We start from the raw sequence: 24610 nt of genomic DNA on the forward strand, positions 1-24610 counted from the left end.
CAAATAAAACAAACTTTAAATGCAAGGAAGCATAGCATTTCAGAGTGAGACTCAGCCTTAACAAAATGCGTGTTTCAAATAGATTTACCTCTCTGAGTGGTCTTATGTAGACCACTATGTGTGTTTACATTTTCTATGTTTGATTTTACGCTTAAAATTCTTGACATACTATCTGCTTAAATCCAACACAAATCCAATAGATCACAATACACTGAATGTCAATGGGAGTGTAACTATTAGTTTAGTTTAGTCAGTTTAGTTTTCCCCCGAATTATTTCAATACATTACGGTGGACATCAGATGCTTCGTGTCTGAAAGAGCAAGTTAAGGCACCCTATCAGTGCACCCTATGATGAATTGTGCATTTCTACTGGAGCATTTCAGGGGCACTAAGGCACCGACCCCGGTGTGTGGCGGTTTTTTTTCCAGGATGAACGTGTGCAGATAATTACCCACGTTCGTCCTGGGGGGAGAAAACGCCACACACCGGGGTCGACCCAGGGAAGCTAAACGAACGCACCCAATAGTGGCCTGTGTTGCCTCCGTGAAGCATCAGACCTGGACTCTGTGAGGTGTTTATAATAGTAGTCCTTTCTCTGTTATTTTACGGAAGAAAACTTCTAGTCATCATTCATCAATACAGCTCAAATTTTCAAAATTGAATCTTTCAAAGTAGTTCACTCATTGTACGCGATATAAAGGCTTGAATGCTACACGGTATACAGGGTTGAATGATGTAATGATAACTTATATGCTATTTTTGTTGAAAAAAAGTAAAGTCGCGGGGGAAATGTTGCAGCATCAAGAACTTGACAGCTGCGATAGCCGATATGGCAATGTTCGGATTTGTTTCTTTTCTCGAATGGCCTGTGTGTATAGGGCAGACTGCTTACTCTCTTTGGGTGTGGCCTGTGGCTACGTATTTTAAAGGTCTACGTATACCGTCATTGTTCAACCAAAGAGACAGGACCACAACTGACCACTTTCCTTGTAAGATCTAACGTTATGCCAATGTTTGTTATAGCTCTATGGTTTGTTTAACCACGGCGTGGATTTACATAGCTGGCTTATCCCCCCCCCCCCCCCATTGCGGTTGTGGCATCGGTCATGTATTTCGATTCTGCAGAATTCTTTTTGCAGAACAAACGAGCACAAAATGACACATGATTTTAACCGCCACCCCTCGTAAAAAACAGCAGCAACAGTAACAAACAAACAAACAAACAAACAAACAAACAAACAAACAAACAAACAAACAAACAAACAAACAAACAAACAAACAAACAAACAAACAAACAAACAAACAAACAAATACAAAAATCAACAAACGAACACCCAAACAGCAAATTAATAAATAAGGAACACTTATAGTGTAACAACAATAGGACTACTATTGTTCATTTTGGAGTTGTTAGACTAAACAGTGCAAAGAAATTAAAATAATTATATATCATAAACAAATAACAAAATAAAGAAAAATAAATAAATAATTGAGTTAACTAATTCAACCAAAATATTAATAATCTAACAAATAAATCGCCATATTTTAAACAATCAAATATATAAGAAGTTAACAGCAGTAATAATAGTCCAAGCATGTCTACAACATCTCATCCTCGTAGCCCAATGTGGCCTGCTGTTGTACTAACAACTGTTGTTTGTCCATATGTAATATCAATGTCCATGCTTTTGTAAAATACATTTAAAATTTGAGAGCTAATTCGAATCGCAAGCAATCCCAAATTACACTCTTTTCAATTAGCTAGCACAACTACGCGCTAAAGGGTCCCCCCCCCCCCAAAAAAAAAGTAAAATTGTATTCGTCGTAGACCTACCTATCACAACACGGTATGTTAATGAACCCAAGCTCGGCTTTATCTCTAGCTTTTTTAAAGACACTGGACACTATTGGTAATTGTAAAAAACTAGTCTTCTCACTGTATCTCAACATATGCATACAATTACAAACCTGTGAAAATTTGAGCTTAATGGGTCGTCAAAGTTGCGAGATAATATTGAAAGAAAAAAACACCCTTGTCACACATTGTGTGTTTTCAGATATTTAATTTCGAGGCCTCAAATTCTAAATCTGAGGTCTCGGAATCAAATTCGGGGAAAATTACTTCTTTCTCGAAAACTATGTCACTTCAGAGGGAGCCGTTTCTCACAATGCTTGATACTATCAACCAAGTAAGTTTTTATGTTAATAATTATGTTGAGTAATTACCAATAGTGGCACTGCCTTAAATAAGCACGAGAGGGAATACAGACTGCAAATTGTGGTCTTATCGTGAAGTTGTAGCTGTCTGGATTTGTCAATCAATCAAAGAAAAAGGGTTGAACAAGAGGCGGTCACGAACAACCTCGTACATCACGTGTGCGGTGACGACCCCCCCCCCCCCCCCCTAAACAATACTACCACTCAGCGTGTAGTGGTTGGTGCACGGTGTTTGTTCGGGAGTAATTGTGTACAAAACGTGATGTGTAAAATCGTACTGCGCGGTTTTTGTACACGTGAATACAGTAACACACGCGTGTGTTCAAACAACACTATAGCGGGGGTACTGCAACTAGCACTGCCGGTGCGTTTCTGTCATCTGGGCATTGAAGTTAACCATCTAGCTCTATGAGTAAAGTAACTACATTTGTACACTCCTTCCTCTATCGTGGATTCACCGGAGGTCATGAGCGGACACTTGGGGCCGGACGCTAGCAATATACACTCGGCCTGTGAAAATCAATGCATCTGGACTTATACGATACATGTGTAGAGAATAAATGTATATATAACACTGTGATTCCTTCAATGCTCATCAAAATAACAAAGTGTCTTCAGTTACGGCGGAGGTAGATCTGGACGATCTTTCAACAGCTGATGAGTAAAGGGACCATCAAGAGCTCACGGATTCGTAATACAGTAAGCCCCTAGCGGACCGTGAGACTAGACATTCTCTGTGTTGTGTGATGATTCCTGGCTACTCGCTCTGCTATTGTTAGGCTCCGTGGAGGCTACAGGGGAAGTCACAGGTAGCTACATCGCAGTTTTGATCTGGGCACAGTGAACTTATAAATAATACTTGTTCGATTTTTGAAAAGGCTGAATGACAGAGATAGTGCTTCTGTCGCCCCATTAACTGCCGGTAGAGGTTTGTGCTTTTCTACGGTACCTTGACACACCGGCGACCTCCTTTGGTTGACTGACGCCACACGGTCGTGCGTTGAAGCCCCGGTGGAGTCTCATCGAAGCCCACCGTAGACGCATTCATATTTACCGTGCCTCTGGGTTGTCTATGAAGGCGTTTTCCTCGACACCTCATTCTATACACTATATCACAGTGAAGACACTTACAGATCTACTCCACCTGAAAAGACCCGACCAAACCCAATTTTATTGCACGACAAACTCAATTCATATTGTTGTTAGACAAGTATCGGGTGTTTACCACGCTGCTGCATTTACTGTCATATAGTGTCAGTGTGACATTGGTTTGCCGCTACCTTATCTGCAACTAGTCTGTTTCGTCGGATGGCGGTGTTATATGAACGTTAGTGATAACACATCCACAAGTTACGAGAGAAAAAAAAATACATCATCATGGGAAGGAAACAAATAAGATGGAACAGACGTGAACTTGCTTCTCTGTTAAGGCTGACTCTGTTTATGTGGTGGACAGTAAACCGGACCTATGGACAGCTAATCGGTAAGTACCAGGGGCTCCCCTGTCTATGTTCAGACCAGACTAACCACGAAAGCAGAACCAATAGATACGAATTATGCATTTTCAAAGTGTCTGGTCTTTTTATCCCTAGGCTTCGACCCTTGATATTAATATCTTACAGGGGGTACTATTGTTTTTGCTGCCGCTGAAATCAATAGCTGTTTGGTTTTTCGTTTTGCACTTGCCGAATGTACTTAGAATTGCCGAGAATTAGTTACCCAGTCATTTTAAAATGTAATTAGTGTCATTCTCAATGGTGAGACTAACACGCAGGTAACTTATTTTGTCATAATAATGGAACTTCTAATAACCCCATGCTTTTAATTTAGCGTCTGGAGAGTCAATTCAGAGTCTGGAAACAGCAGCGGGACTGTAACGTAGTAGTTATATCATGACCAGTACTATTTTGTTGCTATTTGGCAAAGTTCCTCCATGAAGGGTTCCCCTATAGTTAGCGAAATACTTCAGCAGTATAACATGGAAGTACACACACTCGGCAGCCTTCTGGTACTGGTTCTGGTGAGTGATATATACTGCACAATCGGGATGTACAACACACGTGCAGGTTTCGGAGTCTAACCTGGTCTAGTGCCACTCTTACAAGTTTACATTCATAATCTGCGTCATCAAAAATGAATGACTGATAAAACAAAATAACGTTTATCACTGCACCGACGATCCATAAAAACCCGTTCTGCAATAATAAAATAAAACCTGTATCAAACCCCATCATACAGCGTGGGTACAGGTAGCTGTAGTGGTAGATTGGCGGTCTATGCACCGTGTGTGACGAGTCAATACTTCAGAGTTTGGTGACAGTTATCAACTCTAATCATCATCCCATTGTGGACGCGTCGTAACTGCAGCGCCTTGACGCCGCGCTCCGTGGCTACTACCCATCAATTACAGCCTGATTTGGGGACTGGGTTTATGACAGGCCCGACGAAGAAGCCAAGAAGTCTGGGGTCCCAGTGTTTGGTGTGTTACTCCTATGACCCATTTTGCTGTCCCTCGTTAATGCGTTTCCAATTGGACGTTTTTATTGAGGGCAATAAATTTGTATAAGAACCGACAGGCTACCGGTATAGGGAGAGCGAATACGTTTTCTATATAATTCACTGCACACATCGAAAGCGACTGAATATAACCGTAATGCATGAACTGTGTATAGGAGTTATATGATTAGTTTGGAACCAGTAATTTGTTTGTTTACAGTTACCATTGGTTCAAACTTTCCACCTCGTTGTTACTTTTGAAGAATGTTGCTGTCGGGTGAAACGCAACCGAGCACAGTTATAACAAATTGTAACAAACTATCAGAAACACCATTCAACTATCAGAATTCATGCAGGCTTAAGGGTAGGCCTACACGCATATAATAAAAGTCGCATCTCTGATATTACAATTGCTCACGAAGGGCTTATTTGATTGCATCTGTGTGTACTTTTTCAGTAGTAATAGCAAGATGAATATAAAATAGATGACAAATTAATGACACGATACTTGTCAATGTATGTACTTGTAGTAATTTTTTCTATACATGTAAATTGCCGCTGTCATTGTGCTTTTAATTGAGGATTTTTTTCAATTTGTCTAAATCGATTAAAACAAAGGGAATTTAAAAAAAATAAATCTGGCAAATATTTTAGGATGGCAATTCAGAAGAAAAAAAGTTGCATTATCGGTACTGTCTACAGACAAGATTGCCCTCTTTCAATGTGCAGCTTAAAAAAACGGTGCATAATTTGTGTTTGGGGTCCCCGGCCTCATTATTGAATGACAGCCCATCCGTTAGCGCGTAGTCCCCATCAAAAGACGGGGTTGTTCGTGGAAAGCAGTGCAAACAGAAAGGTCAAAAATCTCTGTTTGAGCACAACACGAAATCTCGCATTATTTGTATGCACAAGTAGCTGGCCACTTCAACAGCGGGCAACGGCCAATCCACTTCTCTGCATTGGAGTATGAAAGAACAATCAGATCAAATATTTGGCAACTTTAGAATGAAGACATTGTCTGCTCTCATTTTTTTCTCTTCAAAACTATAGCCAGGGGCTAAGTTAGAGGGGTGCCCCCCCCCCTTACTGCTGCACTGTGCACGTATCGCGATGAAGGGTGATGGTTACCAGACAATAATACTCTGGAAAATTGTTTGACAATCCACTCGTTCATTTTTATGAACAGGGATATGCATTTATTTCATTTTCATTGGTAGGTCTGCAGGTGCAGGCCTGTATGCTTCGTTTTTGAAAGGGCAAGGGCACCATAATTGGTAAAGGGCACCCTATGAGGAAATTGTAAATTGCTAGTGTAGTTTGTTTAATAAGGGGCAATGACCAGGTGGTATGGAGGCAGTTGCCTCCGTTGCCATCAGGCCATCAAAACTTACGTATTTTTACCTGGCCAGATTACTTTAAATTAAATTACTTTAAGTAAATTGTTTCTCAAAATGCTTTATACTACAGCCTTTATCGAAAGTGGGCTTTTATAAAACCAACGTTTGTTGTTGCCATTGTTTTTAAGATTGGTTTGTGTACAAGTTCGTGAATTACACACTGACCCGAGGAGCATGCAGCATTTCCCATTTTATTAACTCTTGTCGACTTTCTCGCGAGAGAAGAAAAGAGGCAAAAAGAACACTGTTTCTTCAAAGGGACACGTTGCCTTTGATCATAGAGAAAGACTAGGATAGGTCGAGTTGGTCCTTGAAAAGCCTTATAGACACCGTTTGTTTTAAAATGCATATGGTTATAAAGAAGTTTCAAAAGCAGAATATAAACGATCCGCACAAATGTTTACGTCTCGGAATTGCATGGTTTTCTTTGCACGGCACGCAATTTTGTGGAGTCAAGTTTTTTACTCAAATGGCCGACCGTGTTTGTTCACAAAGTAAAAGGAAAACCACGCATATTCGAGGCATGTTTGTTTGGATAATCGTATTTTACTTTTAAAACATCTTTCTAACCATAAATGCATTTTATAACAAACGGTTGCAAACACTTTTCGTTGACCAACTCGACAGATCCAAGGCAACGTGTTCCTTTTAAGTTGTTCCTCGAGTTCTTTTATTTCTTCCCAAATCTACCCTTTGTAGTATTCTGTGTAGATTTGATAATTGAACTATTGTCAGTTCAGTACAGGTAGAGAAACATGTTGTTTATGAAAGCCTCCAAACTATTCATTGAAATCTCTTAATAGAATGCCTGGCTGTGCAATAAGAAGTTATTAAGGCAGGGTAGTCCACCCCAGTTATTTCTCAGCCAACCCTACTTCCATTCAGTGATTTCGTACAAAAGACATGTGGTTAGTGTTTGCAGCACAGTGACTGATAGTTGTAAGCAAGTCTTTTCAGGATTCATGTAGTATATAACAAGCTGCTTGCTACCACTGGAGGCCTACTACTATTCAATACCAACCAGAGTTTGGTAAGTTATAGACCTAAATTATCAAAGTCTTGACTAGTGAGCAAACAGATAGCAACTTATCACCTGACGCACACAGCAACGTTTTGTTGGTTTTCACTTAGCACCTTCTGATAAGCATTGTTTGACGATCGCCCTTAATCTAGCAGCTAATTAGCCCTATGTCCAGGTGTGATCATCATTTCCTATAATGAATGTGTTGAGTCCATTGACTGCTATCCGGTTTAGTGACTGCATATTGCAACCTGTGAAAGCCACACCTTTTGGAGTAACAATAAAAACAATTAACGAGGTGTATAGCTCCTTCATACATAGTGAGCTATACTTATGCATTTAGGATACTGACGAACCATCCATTAATGAACGTATCGTGGATTGTGATCTCATTTATCTTGAAAACTTTATCTGAAAGTCACACCTTCAGGACTAACAATACAAACAATCAACAGTCTGTATAGATCCTTGTTCATTGGTGTATGGAAGAATGCTGCCTTAAAAAAAAAATGCTAATGAGGATTTGAAACTTTGCATGGTAGAAATACGATATGGGAAGGTTTGCAGTAACATAGTCTGAACGTAATGATGAACTCTAAAATGAGTTGGGGTGGTTCTGAAACGAAACGTTGGTTTCAACTCGACGTTTCTATCAGTATGCTCTGATCGTCTTCTGGAGAAAGCTGGTGAACCATCCATGAATGATGAACGTATCGTGGATTGGGATCTTGAAGACTGTCTCATCCTTATAGCTCCATGGCCTCATCAATAACGTGCTGTGTTTCAATCGTGCTCGAACAGGTTTTAAATAAATAACAAAATTCTCTCTCGTTTACCCCCTACCCTACAGGGTCACGTTAAAAAAAAACTAGCATACAATATTTTATAAATAACCATTCCGCTGTGAACTGAGGGTATTGACTCTGGAATGTATAGTAGGACTAGAGGCATATATCAGTTTATTACAACTTGTGTATAGTCTACACTAACAAACTAAGACATATACGTCGCCTTGATGTCTTGGCGCCTGGGGATCTCTATAAAATCCAACAGAATATGTCATCTTGGGTGTACATATAATCGTCTATATTTAATCTTATCATGTAAACCCAGTGCCTCACTACATACTTACCCAGATAAACATTAACGTTGTACATGATATCACAATTATAATGTACTACTACTCATTTATAAAAAGAGAAAAAGCAACGGAAATGACCATTCTGTGATAATTACTCTGAACTTCTCTCAGACTGTTGACGTTTTTTACAAATTATGCGATCGGCGTGTTTGTCCCCCCTGTAGTGCGGAAGTGGAACACTTGACTGCTTTCATGAGTATGTCCCAGGTCCTACTATTTTTAAATCATTCCCAAAGAAACCTTTTTTCTGTCAAGTTTTATAGAATGAAGACATCTTTCTTTTTAGTCGCGAGAGGAAGCGAGAGAAGTGTGAACGGACTTAGCCTAGTGTCCTTGCTTCTTAATAACAAGATTTTAGTGGCGCCGTGGAGACGCAGTTGATGTTTGCCGACGGTCCTCAAGTTTTTTAGCTATCGGTATTTATCATGATCTGTAGGAGTAAGTTTTTGCTAATATAGCAGTATGAGGTTTGGGTTTCTTTAATTAGTTCGTTAGGCAATATCCTTGCTACATGGCTATTATAACCCACTGCCTCTTTTAGTTATTAACTGTTTAATTAGTAAATGAAATATTTTTTTGTTATTGGAGTCAGAGTTTAAAATTTATAATTGCATAACGGAAAGAAGGTTCTCATCAGAAAAAAAAAGTTGTCACAGTTAGATTTGTAATACTTCCCTCAAAATAAACATTACTTAAAAGATTATGTTACAGGAACACTACATAATTGGTTTTGCTAGCAAAAAAAGTTGCTGGCAGTGTAAGCACTTTATGTGTAATCCACCAGTAATCGATCGGCCATCTTGGTCACGAGAGACTAGTGAAAACCGATTACAAATTTTGCATTGCATTGATGCCAAAGCAAAAATGAATAAAACGCTCACTTATAGTATAGCGATAAACTCCAAACGCAAAATTTGATTACTCATTTCTCATCAAAATATGACATTTCAGACAGCAGAGATGTTATTTCAAGGGATCTTTTCTACTATCATCATCATTAGACCGTGTAAGTTTTATGTTAATCTGTGATCTTCACGATTTTGTTTCTTACCAAATCTGTAACGTTCCTGTACATACCACAAACCCATCAATGGGTTAGTGTAATGGGAGGTATAGGGCCTAGGGCCTGCGTTTGGGAACCACTCTCAAAATTAGAGGCAATACAACAAACTACATGCATTTATTAAAGGGAAGGTACACGTTTGATAATAATTTACTCAAAACAAATATTAACTTAAAAACTGACTTGACAATGAGCATTGGAGAGCTGTTGATAGTATAAAACATTGTGAGAAACGACTCCCTATGAAGTATTGTAGTTTTTGAAAAAGAGGTAATTTCTCACTAAAATAAAAAAAAAAAACTTCTAGCTAGAAGTCTTTTACTCCTATCCGAAAGCACAAAAATATCCAAGCAAGGGTGTTTTTCTTTCATCATTTTCTCGCAACTTCGATGAACAATTGAGCCCAAATTTGCACAGGCATATACAACAAGTGAGAACACTGGTCTTTGACAATTACCAAACGCGTACAGTGCCTTTACAAGCCTTTGGTCACCCTCAAACCATGTTTTGTATAATATCAACTATATAGGGCCTCAACGTGTTATAAAACTGTATGTCTGAGTTTGGGTCTCAGTGTTTCTCTTTTTGTAGACATGTGGAGCTTCCCAACCGTTCTTGCGTGACATTAAAGTATTATTTTGGTGACTCTTTTGAAAAAGGAAAAAAAAAAACAATGAACAGATAATACATGAAATTAAACGAGGAGTTTGAAGGAGACTTTGACTTTGCAAAGACACACCAAACTTGTTACCTCAGAGTTAGATTTTCCTATCCTTTAAAACAACATGTAACTGACGCCCATTTCCCAAGGTTTCCTTAATATAGGAGAATGCGATTGATGCATCTGAAATAAACTGTTTGCTTAATGAACCAATAACATGGACTCAATGGGAGTCAGGATTCAGGAATGCAGTTTTATAAAATTAAAACATTGTTTAAATTGTGGGTGGGGTTGAGATGCACGACTGGCCAGCAAGTGGTAGACCATTGGGAGACTATACGTAAAAGGCATCCGCCCACCGATGTTATTTCTAATGCTTTCATAGATAAAAGGCATTAGTTCATGATGGGGAATTCGTGCTGATGTTTTGACGAAAATATGCATGCATACTGAGTGTATGCAAAGAGAAAGTTTTATGGAACTAAACAAAGTATTATCTTATTCTCTGTATAATATTTTAAATAATATCATTATTTCTGATATTACTTCTATGATTATTCTGATGTCTCTATTTTTTTCTATTTTTTTTTCTTGGAGATCTGGGAACTTATGGAATATCTCTTAAAGAACATTCCATTACACTATAAAAGCAAATGGTGTAACTTGTACATGTCGGTTGCCTATTAGGCCCTATACGCCTCTCTTAATACTTATGCATGAGGTACGTCACAATGCTAACTCAAAACGAGGCGATGGGCGCAGCCACTGCAAGTGATGGGGGAAGTGCGCCCGTAGCCTCGCTTTGGGTAAGAATTATGACGTCATGCATAAGTATTAAGAGAGGCGTATACCAACACCAGTGCGATACCATCTCATGTGCAAACGTATTAAACGCCCCGGAGCGTTTGCTTGAAATGAGCTGTGTAAGCTCAAAGATTGCCAGCACCATCAGCACTGAAACCATCGCTAATCAGAAATAAGTAGGCTTCTAAATAAAAAATAAACTAGTCGGACGTGAGTAACTTTAGTTAAGATAATTCGAACTGAGCTAAGGGCACACATACATTTTTCCGATGGTAAAGGGCACCTTATGATGAAAAAACGTCTACACGAATATGGGGGCATGTCTACTATTGATAACCGAGGACATTAACAAAAGGGATCCGGGAAAGTCCTCATTGCCTCCATGCCCCCTGGTCATTGCCTTGGTGCCCTTGAAATGTTCCAGAAGAAATATACAGGCATGTAAACCATCCAATATTATAAGAAAGCAATGGGCAAACTGTAGTCTTAAATCTTGACAGTGTTTTATCGGTTGTATCCACCGGCAATGTGTCAAAATCAAACGGCGAACGACAATTGGAACTGACATTCCTTGACCTAATCATGTAGAATGAGATCTGTTGTTGGGGAAATAAAACACTCAGTCAAAAAGAAATACATGCAAGATGTGTGGGGGTCAACTGCTGAGGTCATCGTACATATGGTCGCTCCACTAGGGCAAGTCGATGGTCCAATCTTTTTACGTAATTAGTGCACGGAGAAAGGAAAGTGCACACTGGGTTTTTGTTGTCAATGTTTCTCAATTTGATTGAACTCAAATGTTGTGACGCATGCAACATGTGTTTACTGTCGTCCTCGGGCACTTTCTAAGTTTCTATGTTTATATTCGGTTGTGGTATATAATTATAACCGCGGTCGTTGAAACCATTGTTGAAATTGGTAACTGCTAACTGATGCCTTCAGTGTCACCGTATGGGATATACCAAGGTATCTTCCTTGTGTGTCCGTCACCTAGCAAAGAAGTAAACAATGAACGTTTTAACATTGCCTTGATGGGCCCATTCATGAATACGTTTGATGTCAAGAAGTTGACTCGTAAAGGAAAACCACGTTGTTCATTAACACCATTTTATGTGGTGTCTTTTGAAGGCACGACAGCCACGATTAAACAATTATCTCTGACACGCACACCACGACATAATAACAACTCATTTCGTTCAAAACTGTTTTCATAAAAGCTGCGTTTGTTCGTACATACTTTCTGAGTATGTGCGGTATATGGTAAACTGTAAGAGTTATCCACTTATCAGTTGCACTTCATGTATCCTTGCACCCAATTGACCCAAGTTGGAATGACCCTCTTGCAGATGAAGTGTTTCCGGCCCATGCCCCTGCTTAACGTCCAGGCAAATTCGTTTCAGTTGGCAAATCCGGGTATTTACCTTCCAACAGCGGCCAGACACAGATAAAGGTCAACTGAGGGCAAACGGAACGTTGGTTTTATATGGCACATCAATAATAATTTATTCTTGACCCCCCCCCCCCTTCTTCACTTTGGTTGAGTGTTCTTTCTCAACTTCCGAAAACAGCTGGACTGAATCCAGCCATGGAGCAATAAAATAGACCCGTTTATTACGATCCAGTACACTTTTCAGTTTCTTCTGCAGCTCTGTGGGTCATCGTCAGCTCAACTTGACCCGGAAGTGTAGTATAGTAAAGTACCGGAAATACGTCACACACATGGACAGGATCATTATCAATTTTGAAAAAATATCGTCTGGTGATGATCAATCTACCCCTGTGATCGATTTCGTATAATTTTGACATGTTGCATTAATACATCCCATTTCCATCTTGCAAGTAAATCACTGTACGTGATGTATACGATGAAGGAAGAATGTCCTTCCTCCCTGTGTATTTGAAAAGGGTCCTTGCCGTTGGGTTGGTTGGTTGACCATAAAGGAGGTACTGTGAAGGAACCACGGAGTGAAGTCTATTTAGAGAAAGGAACAGTTCTTCAGAGTAATCTCTTTATTCTGGGTGTTGCGATTGACGACCTTCTGTTTACACGGACTTATAAACATGTAATTGTAGCAACACCTGGCCTGAGTTAAAACCACACATTAACTTGTAAAAAGACCAACCTTCCACAAAACTGAAACCCAGCGTTTTTGGACGGCATCCCGGGGTGGTAGGTGAATTCGAATTGTGGTCGTGGCGTCTGCAATGTCCGTCATTTGCCTCTGGGTACGCCATTTTCATGACAGGGGGTGCAAACTAGGTTGTTACATTCAGCTTTGATTAGCTTTACATGAACAACCTGTGAGCTTCTTGCCTGATTATTACTCAAGTGACATGGTGGTATATTCATGTATAGCCAGCCTTCTTGTTGGGGCAGTACGACACCCATAGGGTTCATCTTACTAATGAGCACCTCGTAGGTTTTCCCTGTCGATTTCTTCACGGATCGGTTGCGTTTTTGGCGGCCACAACGGTCTCCAAACGTCTGAGGCGATACTGATCAAGTTCGTCGGGGTTCGTAAATCATATTTTGGTGCCGAAGAAAAGTTCTTGTGTCTGTATTATTGTTGTCAGACGAGCCTTATGACGTGTTTCACACGTTGTGGTATTCACCTTATACTTAGTTTGACCATGGTTTGACTTCACAATGAGCGAAAAGTGTCGAGGTGTAATTGGAGCTGAACGCATCGGTCTTGCATTCTAGAAAAAGTGCATCTCATTCTATGCTTACAGGCCTGATACTTTATGGGGCAACGAAGGCGATTGCCTCCGCCCCTGGTCATTGCCTATGTGTCCATAAATGCCCAGTAGACATTTTGAAATTCCCCAAATGAGAAGATGCATTGGTTCACTGGCCTTTCAAAAACGAAGCATAATTCCTGTGGTTGATACTGAATACTGAAATCTCAATGAAAGTATAACACATCTTTACATAGCCCGGTTGCTCATTTTTGTTTTACAAAAAAAATATATATTTTGATAAGGATTAATTTACTGAAATAATTAGTTGGTAAAGGACCTATTTTTTAGATGCTGACAATGTATTTGCCTGAGGTATCCCGAAGGAAATGAAAACACAACACAAATACAAAAGGCTAAAAATTAGTGCGTTTTTGTTAAACCGATATCTGAAAATTATTGGCGTGAATACTTGAGACATGGAGTTAAAAATATAACATTCCATTCTGTAGACAACGGGGTGGTGAGAGGGCAGGGTGAGCAAGCAAGATCACTCTAACAATTTTTACATCACACCCTCCCCTAATAAATAAATAAATACATTTTAAAAAACCACTGCTTTCATTATGATAACATAAATACACTTGTCTCCTTTACCGACTCGTACATCCGCCGCCAATTGAAGACTAGTCAGTGTCAATAAACTTGGGTTTTAAGGAGACGAGGTAAGATTATCAGCCAGTATCCTCTACAGGCGTCAAGAAGTTCATCTAGCGATCTTCACTGATCAAATCAAAAATGATTTCAGTTACGAGGTGTCAATAGTATTGCATTCCGGCCATCAATCAAGCCAACAAATTTAGTTCAATTGCCGGCTTTATTTTCATTCGCAACAAATAATCCATTTTTATATACAGTGATTTATGAATAATAAATAAATACTTGTACGCATTTTGCACATTCATGTCTCGTTAGACAAATAAACACGCATTCCAGTGGATGTCGTATATCATTTCACTCCCTTGGGGACACGTGTTAAGCCAATGGTAAGTCCTTTTTATCAGGTGGTTCGTCATATTTCATTAAGGAAATAATTTATGATTTAACACCAGAAAAAAAAAACTTGCGTGTCAAAATGCGGTGGGGTCAAAATCCGTGCGTTGGCTGAGAGCGTTGACTGTATGCGTGCCAGTATGCCTAATTGGTTTAATACATGGGTTTCAACGGTTTAGGGGTGTTAGGGGTAAGGGCGCCTGGATTTAAACAGAGCTCTCTGGTTGACTTTGAGTTAAATAAACCCATCTTATTGAATTCAATCATAACGAAAACATGCTTCAGAAGATAAAACAAGAAAGTTCATCTAAAATCTTCGGGAGTGGAATCATTCCTTAAATTAAAAACACTGCTGGTCTTTCCTGAAATTATTATTGGTTTCTTCACACCGTATTGCAGGCCGAAGCAAAAACAGGAAGTAAAACAAATTACATATTCCATAAAGCTATGAAGCGCCCAAAAAACACAGGCGATGAAAACTTTGAAGAAAAAAAACAAACAAAAAAACACATGGCATTAAAACAAACAAACCCACCACTGAACAAAACGTATTTCAAAAAGGCATGTAGCAATCCAGTTGGATACAAAATAGGGCTATTCTGAAATCGGATATCTAATCATGGGTCAGAGGACAGCAAAATCAACTGTGTAAATTCTCATCCACATTCTGTTTAAGGACTTGCACTTTGATTTGGTAACATTCCTCCAACCACAGAGAAAGGACCTCCAACTACATCCAACCTGCGAAGTGAAGAGAACATCAGCAGTTATCTATCAGTAGTTATCCGTCATCTTCTTACGAACTCTTCCAGTCCCCACCACCTACAGACCCCGATTTGTTTAAGCCCTACCCTCCCGATAAGCTCAAATTAAGAAGGTCCTTGGTAAGATTGGTGGCCGGTATTAACAGTTGCATACATCCCCACCCCCCCCCCCTTCTTCTCTAATGGCCTTTGGCGAACTACGTTTGTTGTCGACAGTTGTTTTCATTTCAATGATGTACATATTTTGTCATCAGCTGCCCCAAAGCTCTTCTGCTTTTAACCGCAAGTGCGCCCTGCATATATTCCATGCGGAACTAAAATGAAATTTTACGGTTGTTGAATTTCTTCATTTAAGTGAAATATTCATTGAGGGATGCCGACCCTTTGTAATAGTCCCGTTGTGCTTTGTATCATTCTATCCGAATTGAGATGGATATTATTAGAGAAATGGTTAACTACGGATGACTGATCAGAACTGGTTGTCGAGAGGAAATGTCCCTGCACCCTGAGTTATATTGTTGCTAATTGATATTCATCAAGGGTGAATATTTAAAATATAATGGCATCACAATACAATCAGCTGAAAACTGTTTAACCAGCTGCAGATTTACCACAAGGGTTAAGCTGCTATACTATGTGTATTGGTTTATGTATTTACTTTTGTGTTAGTATTTAGCCAGACCTGTTTTTTGCTAAGCATTCTCTCTGGGAAAAACTGGAATAACTCAATGCACTTTGTCTCTTTCAATCAGTGCGCTTACAGAACAATATTTATCAATTGTTTTACTTTTTGAAGATTTATTTGACTTCATCTTCAACCTATTAACGAACAATTGGTTCAGACATTTAAACGGATAATTTGAACGTAAACCACAAAATGCTCATCGTCTTTTTGTTAGCAGAACGGTTTTTCTTCATAAAATTTAATTTATGGGAATTTCAGATTTATGTACAACAATTTCACGTCTTCTTTGAATGACATTCACTGTGTATAAAGACGTAATGACTGTCACGGGAATCGTCTGGAATGGAGCTGTTGTGTCTCTGTCCTTTCTCTATGGTTTAGTTCATAGAGCTATAGCATTGGACCCATAGGTATAGATCCAGTCTGTAAGTTAGCGAAGAGAGCAAAATTATCTCTGTATAATTGAGTCATTATATATTCAATTCTGTTCTTAGAGGACTGTTACAACTCACTCTGAACCCTTGAACGTGCCGTGCAAATTCTAGTGCCATTTCCCCCGGAGGACGAAGTGGCTTTTGAGTTGGTTATAATCACGAGGGAATGGTATAATTAATGAGCGCTAATTTGCATTCCTTTAGTGTACGGGTACAGCGACCCGTGCATTTTGTAGGCCCATCTCCGTTACTGAGTGAGCAGTCGCCACTATAAGTCAAACTGTACATTTAAAATAGCCTTAAAGTTCCTTAATGTTCACTTCTCTGCAACGTTCGCATTTTGAACTTGATCCTCACTTTTTTTCCCACGGAAAAAAAAAATCAAGATTATTGTATTCTACATTCTCCAACAATAAATCGTAAATAGAAATACGATAATTGCACTGTGTGCCTCGATTTGGATGAGGAGACAACGAAGTACAATGGTCGGTTTTCATGGCCCTGGGCATATACAGAAAATATCGGGTCACGGCACCTGTTGAAGGTAGCTGTCATAAATACAAAGATGTTCGAAAAATGATAGATCTTTACCGCAAGATTGATGACCGAAAAGTTAGAGCATAGAGTAAAACGGTGAAACATCACAACTAACAGTGACTCACCGTATAGTCAGAAGCCACAGTGCAGTGGCCTGTTATTTTGTTGTGAGTTATTGATGTCTATGTTCCTTGGAAAATGGAACGTGGTTTTAGGGGAGGGGTGTTGTTTCAGGGGGAAGGGGAGGGTAGAAAGAGCCATAATATGCCTACCTCAACGTGGAGTGCTGTATTTGTGTATGCCTTGTGTGGTGGCTTCATTAATAACCAAGTCAGTCCATAATACCTACATCTATTCATAATGCATTACTGTGTTTACCACGGATCATTGAACACTCCGCCAGGCGAAACCAGATCTTGAAAATGATGTCGGCGAGTTCTGTGGTTTTTTATTTAGGCCATTTGCTTGTAATTACCCGTGTCTATCAATGCTTTATCGTGTCATTGGACAAATCATGTCGATGGAAAAAGTACAAGGTTTGGGGTGCGTGCGTCAAAGGTATTTCCCAGGGTACAGCTTCTTATGAATCGGGAGAAGTACATCATTAAAGGCACTGGAAACAGTTTGTGATAACTCAACATAATTGTAAGCATAAAATCTGACTTGGTTTTACGAGCAATGAAGAGCTGGTGATAGTATCTAAAACGTAATGAGAAACGGCTTCCTCTGAAGTAACGCAGTTTTTGAGAAAGATGCATTTTGCAACTCAATTCAAATACACTGGGCCTGCAGCACTTCTTAGGCATCTGAATGCAAACATTTTTTCAAGGGTGTTTTTCTTATATTATTCTCTTGCAACTTCGTTGACAAATTGAGTGAAAATGTTCACAGATGTGTTATTGTATGACAATACCAAAGGTGTCCAATGCCTTTATAGAAGGAGACAAATATAGGCTAAATGCTTAATTCAACCTTGGAAAGCGTATGTCACCAGCCAGTGGAAACATATAAATGTAATTTTAAAACGCTAGCGACGCTTTTTGCAACTCTTGGAAATTGGAGACGGAAGTTGTTTGTTTTTTATTAATACAATCAAACTTTAGACCTATATTTTTTTTCAGACTAGATATTGTTCACAGCTTTCAAAAGTTGGAGTAGTTTTTTTTTCTAATACAATCACAAAATCAGACTACATTTTTCTTTTCAGACTAGATCATGTTTATCGCAACACCTTGAAATTGGACCAGGAAGTTGTTTGCTTGTTACTAATGCAATCGGACTAAAGATATTTGTTCAGACTAGTAGATATTTTTCAGACTAGATATTTATTGCAACACTTTGAAATTGGAGCAGGAAGTTGTTAGTGTTTGGTATTAATACAATCAGACTAGATTATTTGTTTAAAGGATAAGATAGGCAGCCTTGACCATCTTCACGCTGTACCACCTCTCGAGTCTCTCTATTTTCCCCTGGCAATGCATGTAATAACCATAGATAACCAAGGGAGACTTCAGAGTTAATATTTCTTTGTAAAACTACATGTAAAAGGAGCTGTCTGCAACCTACCCCTTTAGCATGCTCCAGTATACTTTAATTTTCATGCATGCAACTTTTCCTCGGGCCAGCTAAATTCCTCTTTTTTATATCCTAATTGGTATCGTTATAACTTTGTTTTTAAATGTACACACTCCAGTGGAATTTTGTAATTCCCTCTTTTCTGGTTAAGTTACAGTTGCATAATTTGAGTTTAAACAAGATGGCATAAATCTCATCTGTAGATTTTGTATTGCCACTATTTTTCAATTGTTTTGCCATAATCATGTGTTATTGAAGGTACTGCTATGAAGACAACGGTCATTTTGGTTTGTGGTGGAACCGATTGATCGTTTATAATTGTAGATGTAGCATTCACCTCACTATATAATGTGAGCATTTCATTTCAAAATGTTGTGACGTTTTTGGGATATCACCAAAGATCAGGAGCGAATATCCACACAGGAAGTATCCCTTGTACGAATACACAATTTGAGAAGCGTTACTGCAGAAACGCTTCTCATATTCAAATTTGGATTTATGACGACATTTCTTAGAGTTTAAATAATTCTCAAAATGCTTTAAACTATCGAATAGTCGTCTAATCCAAAATTGTATTGTCATTAATTGTAACCAAACGTAAAGCCCTACTTTACCTTTAAACTGAAGTCAGTGAAAATGTATTATTGCCAGAATGATGAAATAAGATCTACCCTTAACATGACATCGCTACTGGTGCTAATTTTGCTCCTATAAGGTTTGAATTATGATGTAGGAAAAGCCGATTATGTTGTTTTGTCCTTGTGATGAGAACAACGTGTTCTCTTTAGGACAGCTATACCATGGCTTATCCAAGACAAACCGGAAGTAATAGCTTGTACCCCAAATTTGAAGCAAATTGTACGACATAATCGCTTGTCAGATACCCAAACCCCAATATAGTTTATTTGATCACACATTTGGTATCAATTGATTTTTTTTTTTGCGTGATCGTTTAATTCTGGTCTCCATTTATCTGTTATTTCCTCTACAGGGAACAGGGCTAACTGTGATAAGGAAGGGGAAGTCGTAGATTTGCCAATTTTGCTAGGAAATCCATGTATTCAGTGTATATGCAAGGTAAGGTCATGGTCAACTGAATGTTTTATGATTGGTGTTAAATGTTTTTATTTTCCTCTCTTTTTCTCTCTATTTTAAACATTGACAGCCTATTAATTTGATATGTTCTACAACTATACATATAGGCCTATACCTTACAGAAACTGGACACCAAAAGTAATTGTTTGGCATAAAAACTTACTTCAATTGGTAAACGACCAACGGAGACTTATTAATAGTATACAACGTTATGAAAAATTGCTCCCTCTCATGTAACGTAGTTTTTGAGAAAGATGTATTTTTTCACTCAAAATAATAATAAAAAAGGACTTCAGGCCTGAAGCCCTTTTAGGCATCTGAAAGCACACAAAATGAATGCATCAAGGGTGTCTTTTCTTTCATTCAACTTCGATGATCAATTTGGTTCCAAGTTTTCACAGGATTGTTATTTTATGCATAAGTTTGGATACACCAAGTGAAAATACTGGTCTTTGAAATTCCAAATAGGCGTCCAGTGTTCCCCGGTATTATTTCAGTGGCTAGGCTACAGTAGACACATTCTTGCACATTGATTTTAGCCGGTGGTGACAAACAGTTTATAGAGCTGTATGCCTTGTTTTGTCTGTGCAAAAGAGCAAGGAACCTTTCTTTAAGATTAAAACATTGTTTCACACAGACGCTTAACTGACGATAAAACCATTAGTTGACATTTAATATAAAAATGAAATTGAAAATTTACAGTAGTTAACTTAATACATTTACAGTGAAACCAGCCAGAAGTAATATCCATAAAAAGCAAATAAAACAAAACAAAAAATTACTCGGGCAAAAATGAAACACGGATGACTGCATTTTTCAAATTCTTTGCTCCTGGACTAAAATTCCATTGTCAAACATTGGGGAATTAAGCAGCCTGATAACCCAAGGCGTCAACCCCTAGAATAGTAGAAGGAATAGTTGATACAAGACCCGCCTAAGGGCCCCCTGCATCTCAAGGGGTACTTGACCCTGTATGCATTGCATAGTCAATTACATGACCGTCGAAGAATAATCAAGGAACGGACTGAATCTACTCTAAAATGTTTCAACGCTTTTCAGGCAATGGACACCTTTGGTAACTTGTCAAAGACTAGTATTATCACTTGTTGTTTCCCAACATACGCATAGAATAACAAATCTGTGAACATTTTGACTCAATTGGTCAACGTAGGTGCAAGAGAAGAATGAAAGAAAAACACCCTTGTGCACAAGTTTGTGTGATTTCAGATGACTAATAAAGGGCTTCAGGCTTGACGTATTTTAACATTTGAGTGCCTCTTTCTCAAAAACTACGTTACTCCAGAGGGAGTTGTTTCTCACATTGGTTAATACTATCAACAGCTCTCAAATGCTCGTTAACAAGTAATTGTTTATGCTAACAATTATTTTCAGTTATTTCCAAGCAGTGTTTAGTGCCGTTAAAGGCAGTGGACACTATTGGTAATTGTCAAAGACTAGCCTTCACAGTTGGTGTATCTCAATATATGCAAGAAATAACTAACCTGTGAAAATTTGAGCTCAATCGGTCATCGAAGTTACGAGATGATAATGACAGAAAAAACACCCATGTCACACGAAGTTGTGTGCGTTTAGATGGTTGATTTCGAGACCTCAAGTTCTAAATCTGAGGTCTCGAAATCAAATTCGTGGAAAATTATTTCTTTCTCGAAAACTACTTCACTTCAGAGGGAGTCGTTTCTCACAATGTTTTATACCATCAACCTCTCCCCATTACTGGTCACCAAGAAAGGTTTTATGCTAATAGTTATTTTGAGTAATTACCAATAGTGTTTAGTGCCTTTAAATAAACGCTAAAATAATTCTGAGAGAGTTGTTAAAAAATCATATCATTACACTGACAGTTTATAGTTGCTATTACCAGATTAACCCATATCACTAAAATAAACCAGGGGTTTAACTTCTGTCTATATCACCGTGTATTTTGATTTCGTATGTTCTTTAATTTGGTACGATAAGTGCTTGCGTCTTGACCTATTTCTTTACTTCGCTAATCATAAAGATAGCTCCACAATCATCAAGAAAAGTGCAGTTCTTAGTGTCAGCTGAACTTCAATTTGTTAATGGGAAGTGAGTGCAGACCACAAGGCCGTCCTTAGGCTTTTGTATGTGGACAGACATGCTGTCATCATTCACCCCCACAAGCATTCCATCTATTTTAAGATTTTCCCTCACTTTAATAAATAACAATCCGTTTTCCCAAAATATGGTTTCGACCTTATAGTCATCAGTGGTGAATGTAATAACTGGCATTTTATAAAACAATATTATTTATTTGTTCAATTATTTATTTATCAGTTGGGCTAGTCCTGTTAGAGACACTGAACACTGTTGGTAATTTCTCAAAATAATTGTAAGCAAAAAACTGACTTGGAAACGAGCCATGGAGAGCTGTTGGTATTAAAAAAAAAAAAAAAAAAAAAAAAGTGAAAATGTTAAATACAACAATTTTTACTGTAAATATTGTGAAAACGGCTCCCGTTGAAGTAACGTAGTTTTTATTGAGAAAGAGATAACTTATGAAATCTGAAAAGAGCAGCAAGCACTGGCATTTTAATTTCTTACCGATTACATATCTTTGAATGCATTGACGTATGCAGTCCTACAATAGACCACTCCTGTACGGATTCAGTTGAAGATTAAAGGACAGCAAAAAAAAGGGCGTCACTTTGGCCAAATGGTTATGGCCCACCCGCGATTTGTTTTGCCTTCTTGTAAAACCACATCAGGTTTTTCCCTTTATCTGATTCCACATGCCTTTTGTCGTGGCATTCAACTTAATCCCCTTCAAGCTTTGGCAAACTTTATAAAGTCGTGTCTCGGGTTTGTAAATCCCGGTACTTCCGTGCACGTCTTGGGGCAGTAATTATTGGCTCTTTCTTAAAAAGATGTCTGTCTTGAGAGGGGGGATTCTGGGTGCCACTACAGGATAATCGGCTTAGTCTGATAAAATTCTTGTATTGTGATAATACCTGTCTTGTCTTGTAAATCTTTGAATTGATGATAAACAGAGACTTAGATTCTGGAGAGAAAAAAAAATTAAAGTACTGTATTAAACTGTTTTTTTTCCCCCTCTTCTGTTTTTTGAACGGGATGCGACGTACTGGCTGGTCACAGTGGCGTGACTGCAGTCTGGAGTCTCTATATTTTAATTAGAAAGTAATCTTATCATCAGCTCCACCCACCCCAGCTATTCCAAGTATCAGATGATCTGACTGTGTTTGCTTTACCATAGGATTAAGTGCAAGTCAATGATTGCACTTTTTCATAAACTACGCTTGGCAGTTTTCGCGCCTTAATTTCTTCGGACATCATTTTGTATTTTGGGGTATTTTACACACGGTCGTTCATGGTGGTCTCGAGACCAACAACACACAGTCAAGATGCATTATTGTTTCAACACCTTGTACGAAGGTTTTAAATTTGTTATATCCCTAAGGTACATCACCATAAACTGAAGGTCCCTTTGAAGTATTTATCATACTAATAATAACAACATTTATAAAGCACATATCCACCGAAGGGATGCAGAGGGCTTCCGGGCGAAATACGCTTATACATTGACAAACATTTCATTTTTAATTATAGGCCATTGGACACTTTCGGTAAACAGTATTGTCCAAGGCCCACACTTCGTGTATCACAACTTATATATAAAACAACAAACCTGTGAAAATTTAAGCTCAATCGGTCAACGGAGTCTGGAGAAAATAACGGGAAAACCCACCCCTGTTTCCGCACGTTTCGCCGTGTCATTGTCATGTGTTTAAAATAAATCTTTAATTCTCGACGTCGAGAATTGATTTTGTTTTAATGTTTTCTCAAAAAGTAAAGCATTTCATGAAACAATATTTTAAGAGAAGTCTTTCACCATTACCTTCTGTAAACCCTGTAAATTATTTGTAAATCTGTGAACTTTTACATTTGTTTCTGTACCGAAGGTGTCCAATGGCTTTAATGGTATTAGGCCTGGTTTATGTTCCTCTCAAGTTTAAAGCACTCCCTCCAAGAAAACTAAAAATACTTTCAGTTTGGTGTCCTTTTGTAAGGATATTTATTGTTCACTTCTTTTCACTTTCCCCCTCAAATGTGTATGTTGCAATTGCATGTCTATCAGTCAGGTCAGTAAATGACAAGTTACACCTATCATTATTGTGAACTGGTTGAAATGTTCGTAATGAATATATTTTGATTGTGATTTGTTTCTTCAGAATGAAGTTATATCATGCAAAAGGGAAACCTGCCCGAAACTAGACGACTGTGCCCTTATATTCACCACTCTGGGGAAGAGTTGTTGTGAAAAATGTAAAAGTGAGTATTTCCTCGAGCTCAAACTTCTTTCTGTAAGTAAACAGGTGGACCAAAGCCGGACACCATTATGTGCCAAGAATACTCCAACAATCCTAATCTATTGCAACGATCTGGCGCCTTTCAACCACGAATTAAAATAAAACTTTAGTTATTTTTGTGTTTAATAATTGAACCATCAAAATACACTAAGCATTATGATATAAAAAAAAAAAAAACAAGCCACAGAAGTATCCTCAAGTTGAATTAAGTTACAGAATTGTGTTGCAGTGCCAGAAACATAACATTGAAGTTCGTTACCAGAAAGACATGAAAGATTCAAGTGACCCTAAATCGTAACCATTATTTATATGGGATTGATCTGGCCCTTTTTGGTGTTGGTATTAATGCAGAATGTTTATGTTGCAAGTTTGCAGATATAATGGCGAAGCATATACAACCGGGCAACGATGGGTTTCGCACAATGACCCATGCCAGCAGTTTGAATGTCGGGTAAGTGAACAAGAACATTTATGTCACTGAAATCTTATTCTTGTCGCGTTATTATTATTATTGCCTATTGTTTCGTCAAAAGGTAGCGGTAGAAAACATGATAAGCTTTTGATTAGATTCATATCAATTGAATTAAGTTCCCCTTCCCACCCCACCTACACCCATATCG

At 38.4% G+C, this 24610-nt stretch overlaps 1 protein-coding gene across 1 annotated transcript in view; it reads left to right on the forward strand.

Annotated features, from left to right (window-relative positions):
- The first annotated feature begins 2565 nt into the window (after positions 1-2565).
- The window catches only part of LOC117291582 (BMP-binding endothelial regulator protein-like), a 40449-nt gene continuing 18404 nt past the window's right edge, over positions 2566-24610 (forward strand). Inside the window, exons 1-4 of the mRNA XM_033773396.1 lie at positions 2566-3701; positions 19520-19605; positions 23853-23952; positions 24359-24441. Coding sequence (XP_033629287.1) covers positions 3596-3701; positions 19520-19605; positions 23853-23952; positions 24359-24441 — 375 coding nt within the window. The 5' untranslated portion in view covers positions 2566-3595. The remainder of the gene's footprint in view (positions 3702-19519; positions 19606-23852; positions 23953-24358; positions 24442-24610) is intronic.

This window comes from Asterias rubens, chromosome 6 (assembly GCF_902459465.1).
Source record: "Asterias rubens chromosome 6, eAstRub1.3, whole genome shotgun sequence".
Classification (NCBI taxonomy): domain Eukaryota; kingdom Metazoa; phylum Echinodermata; class Asteroidea; order Forcipulatida; family Asteriidae; genus Asterias; species Asterias rubens.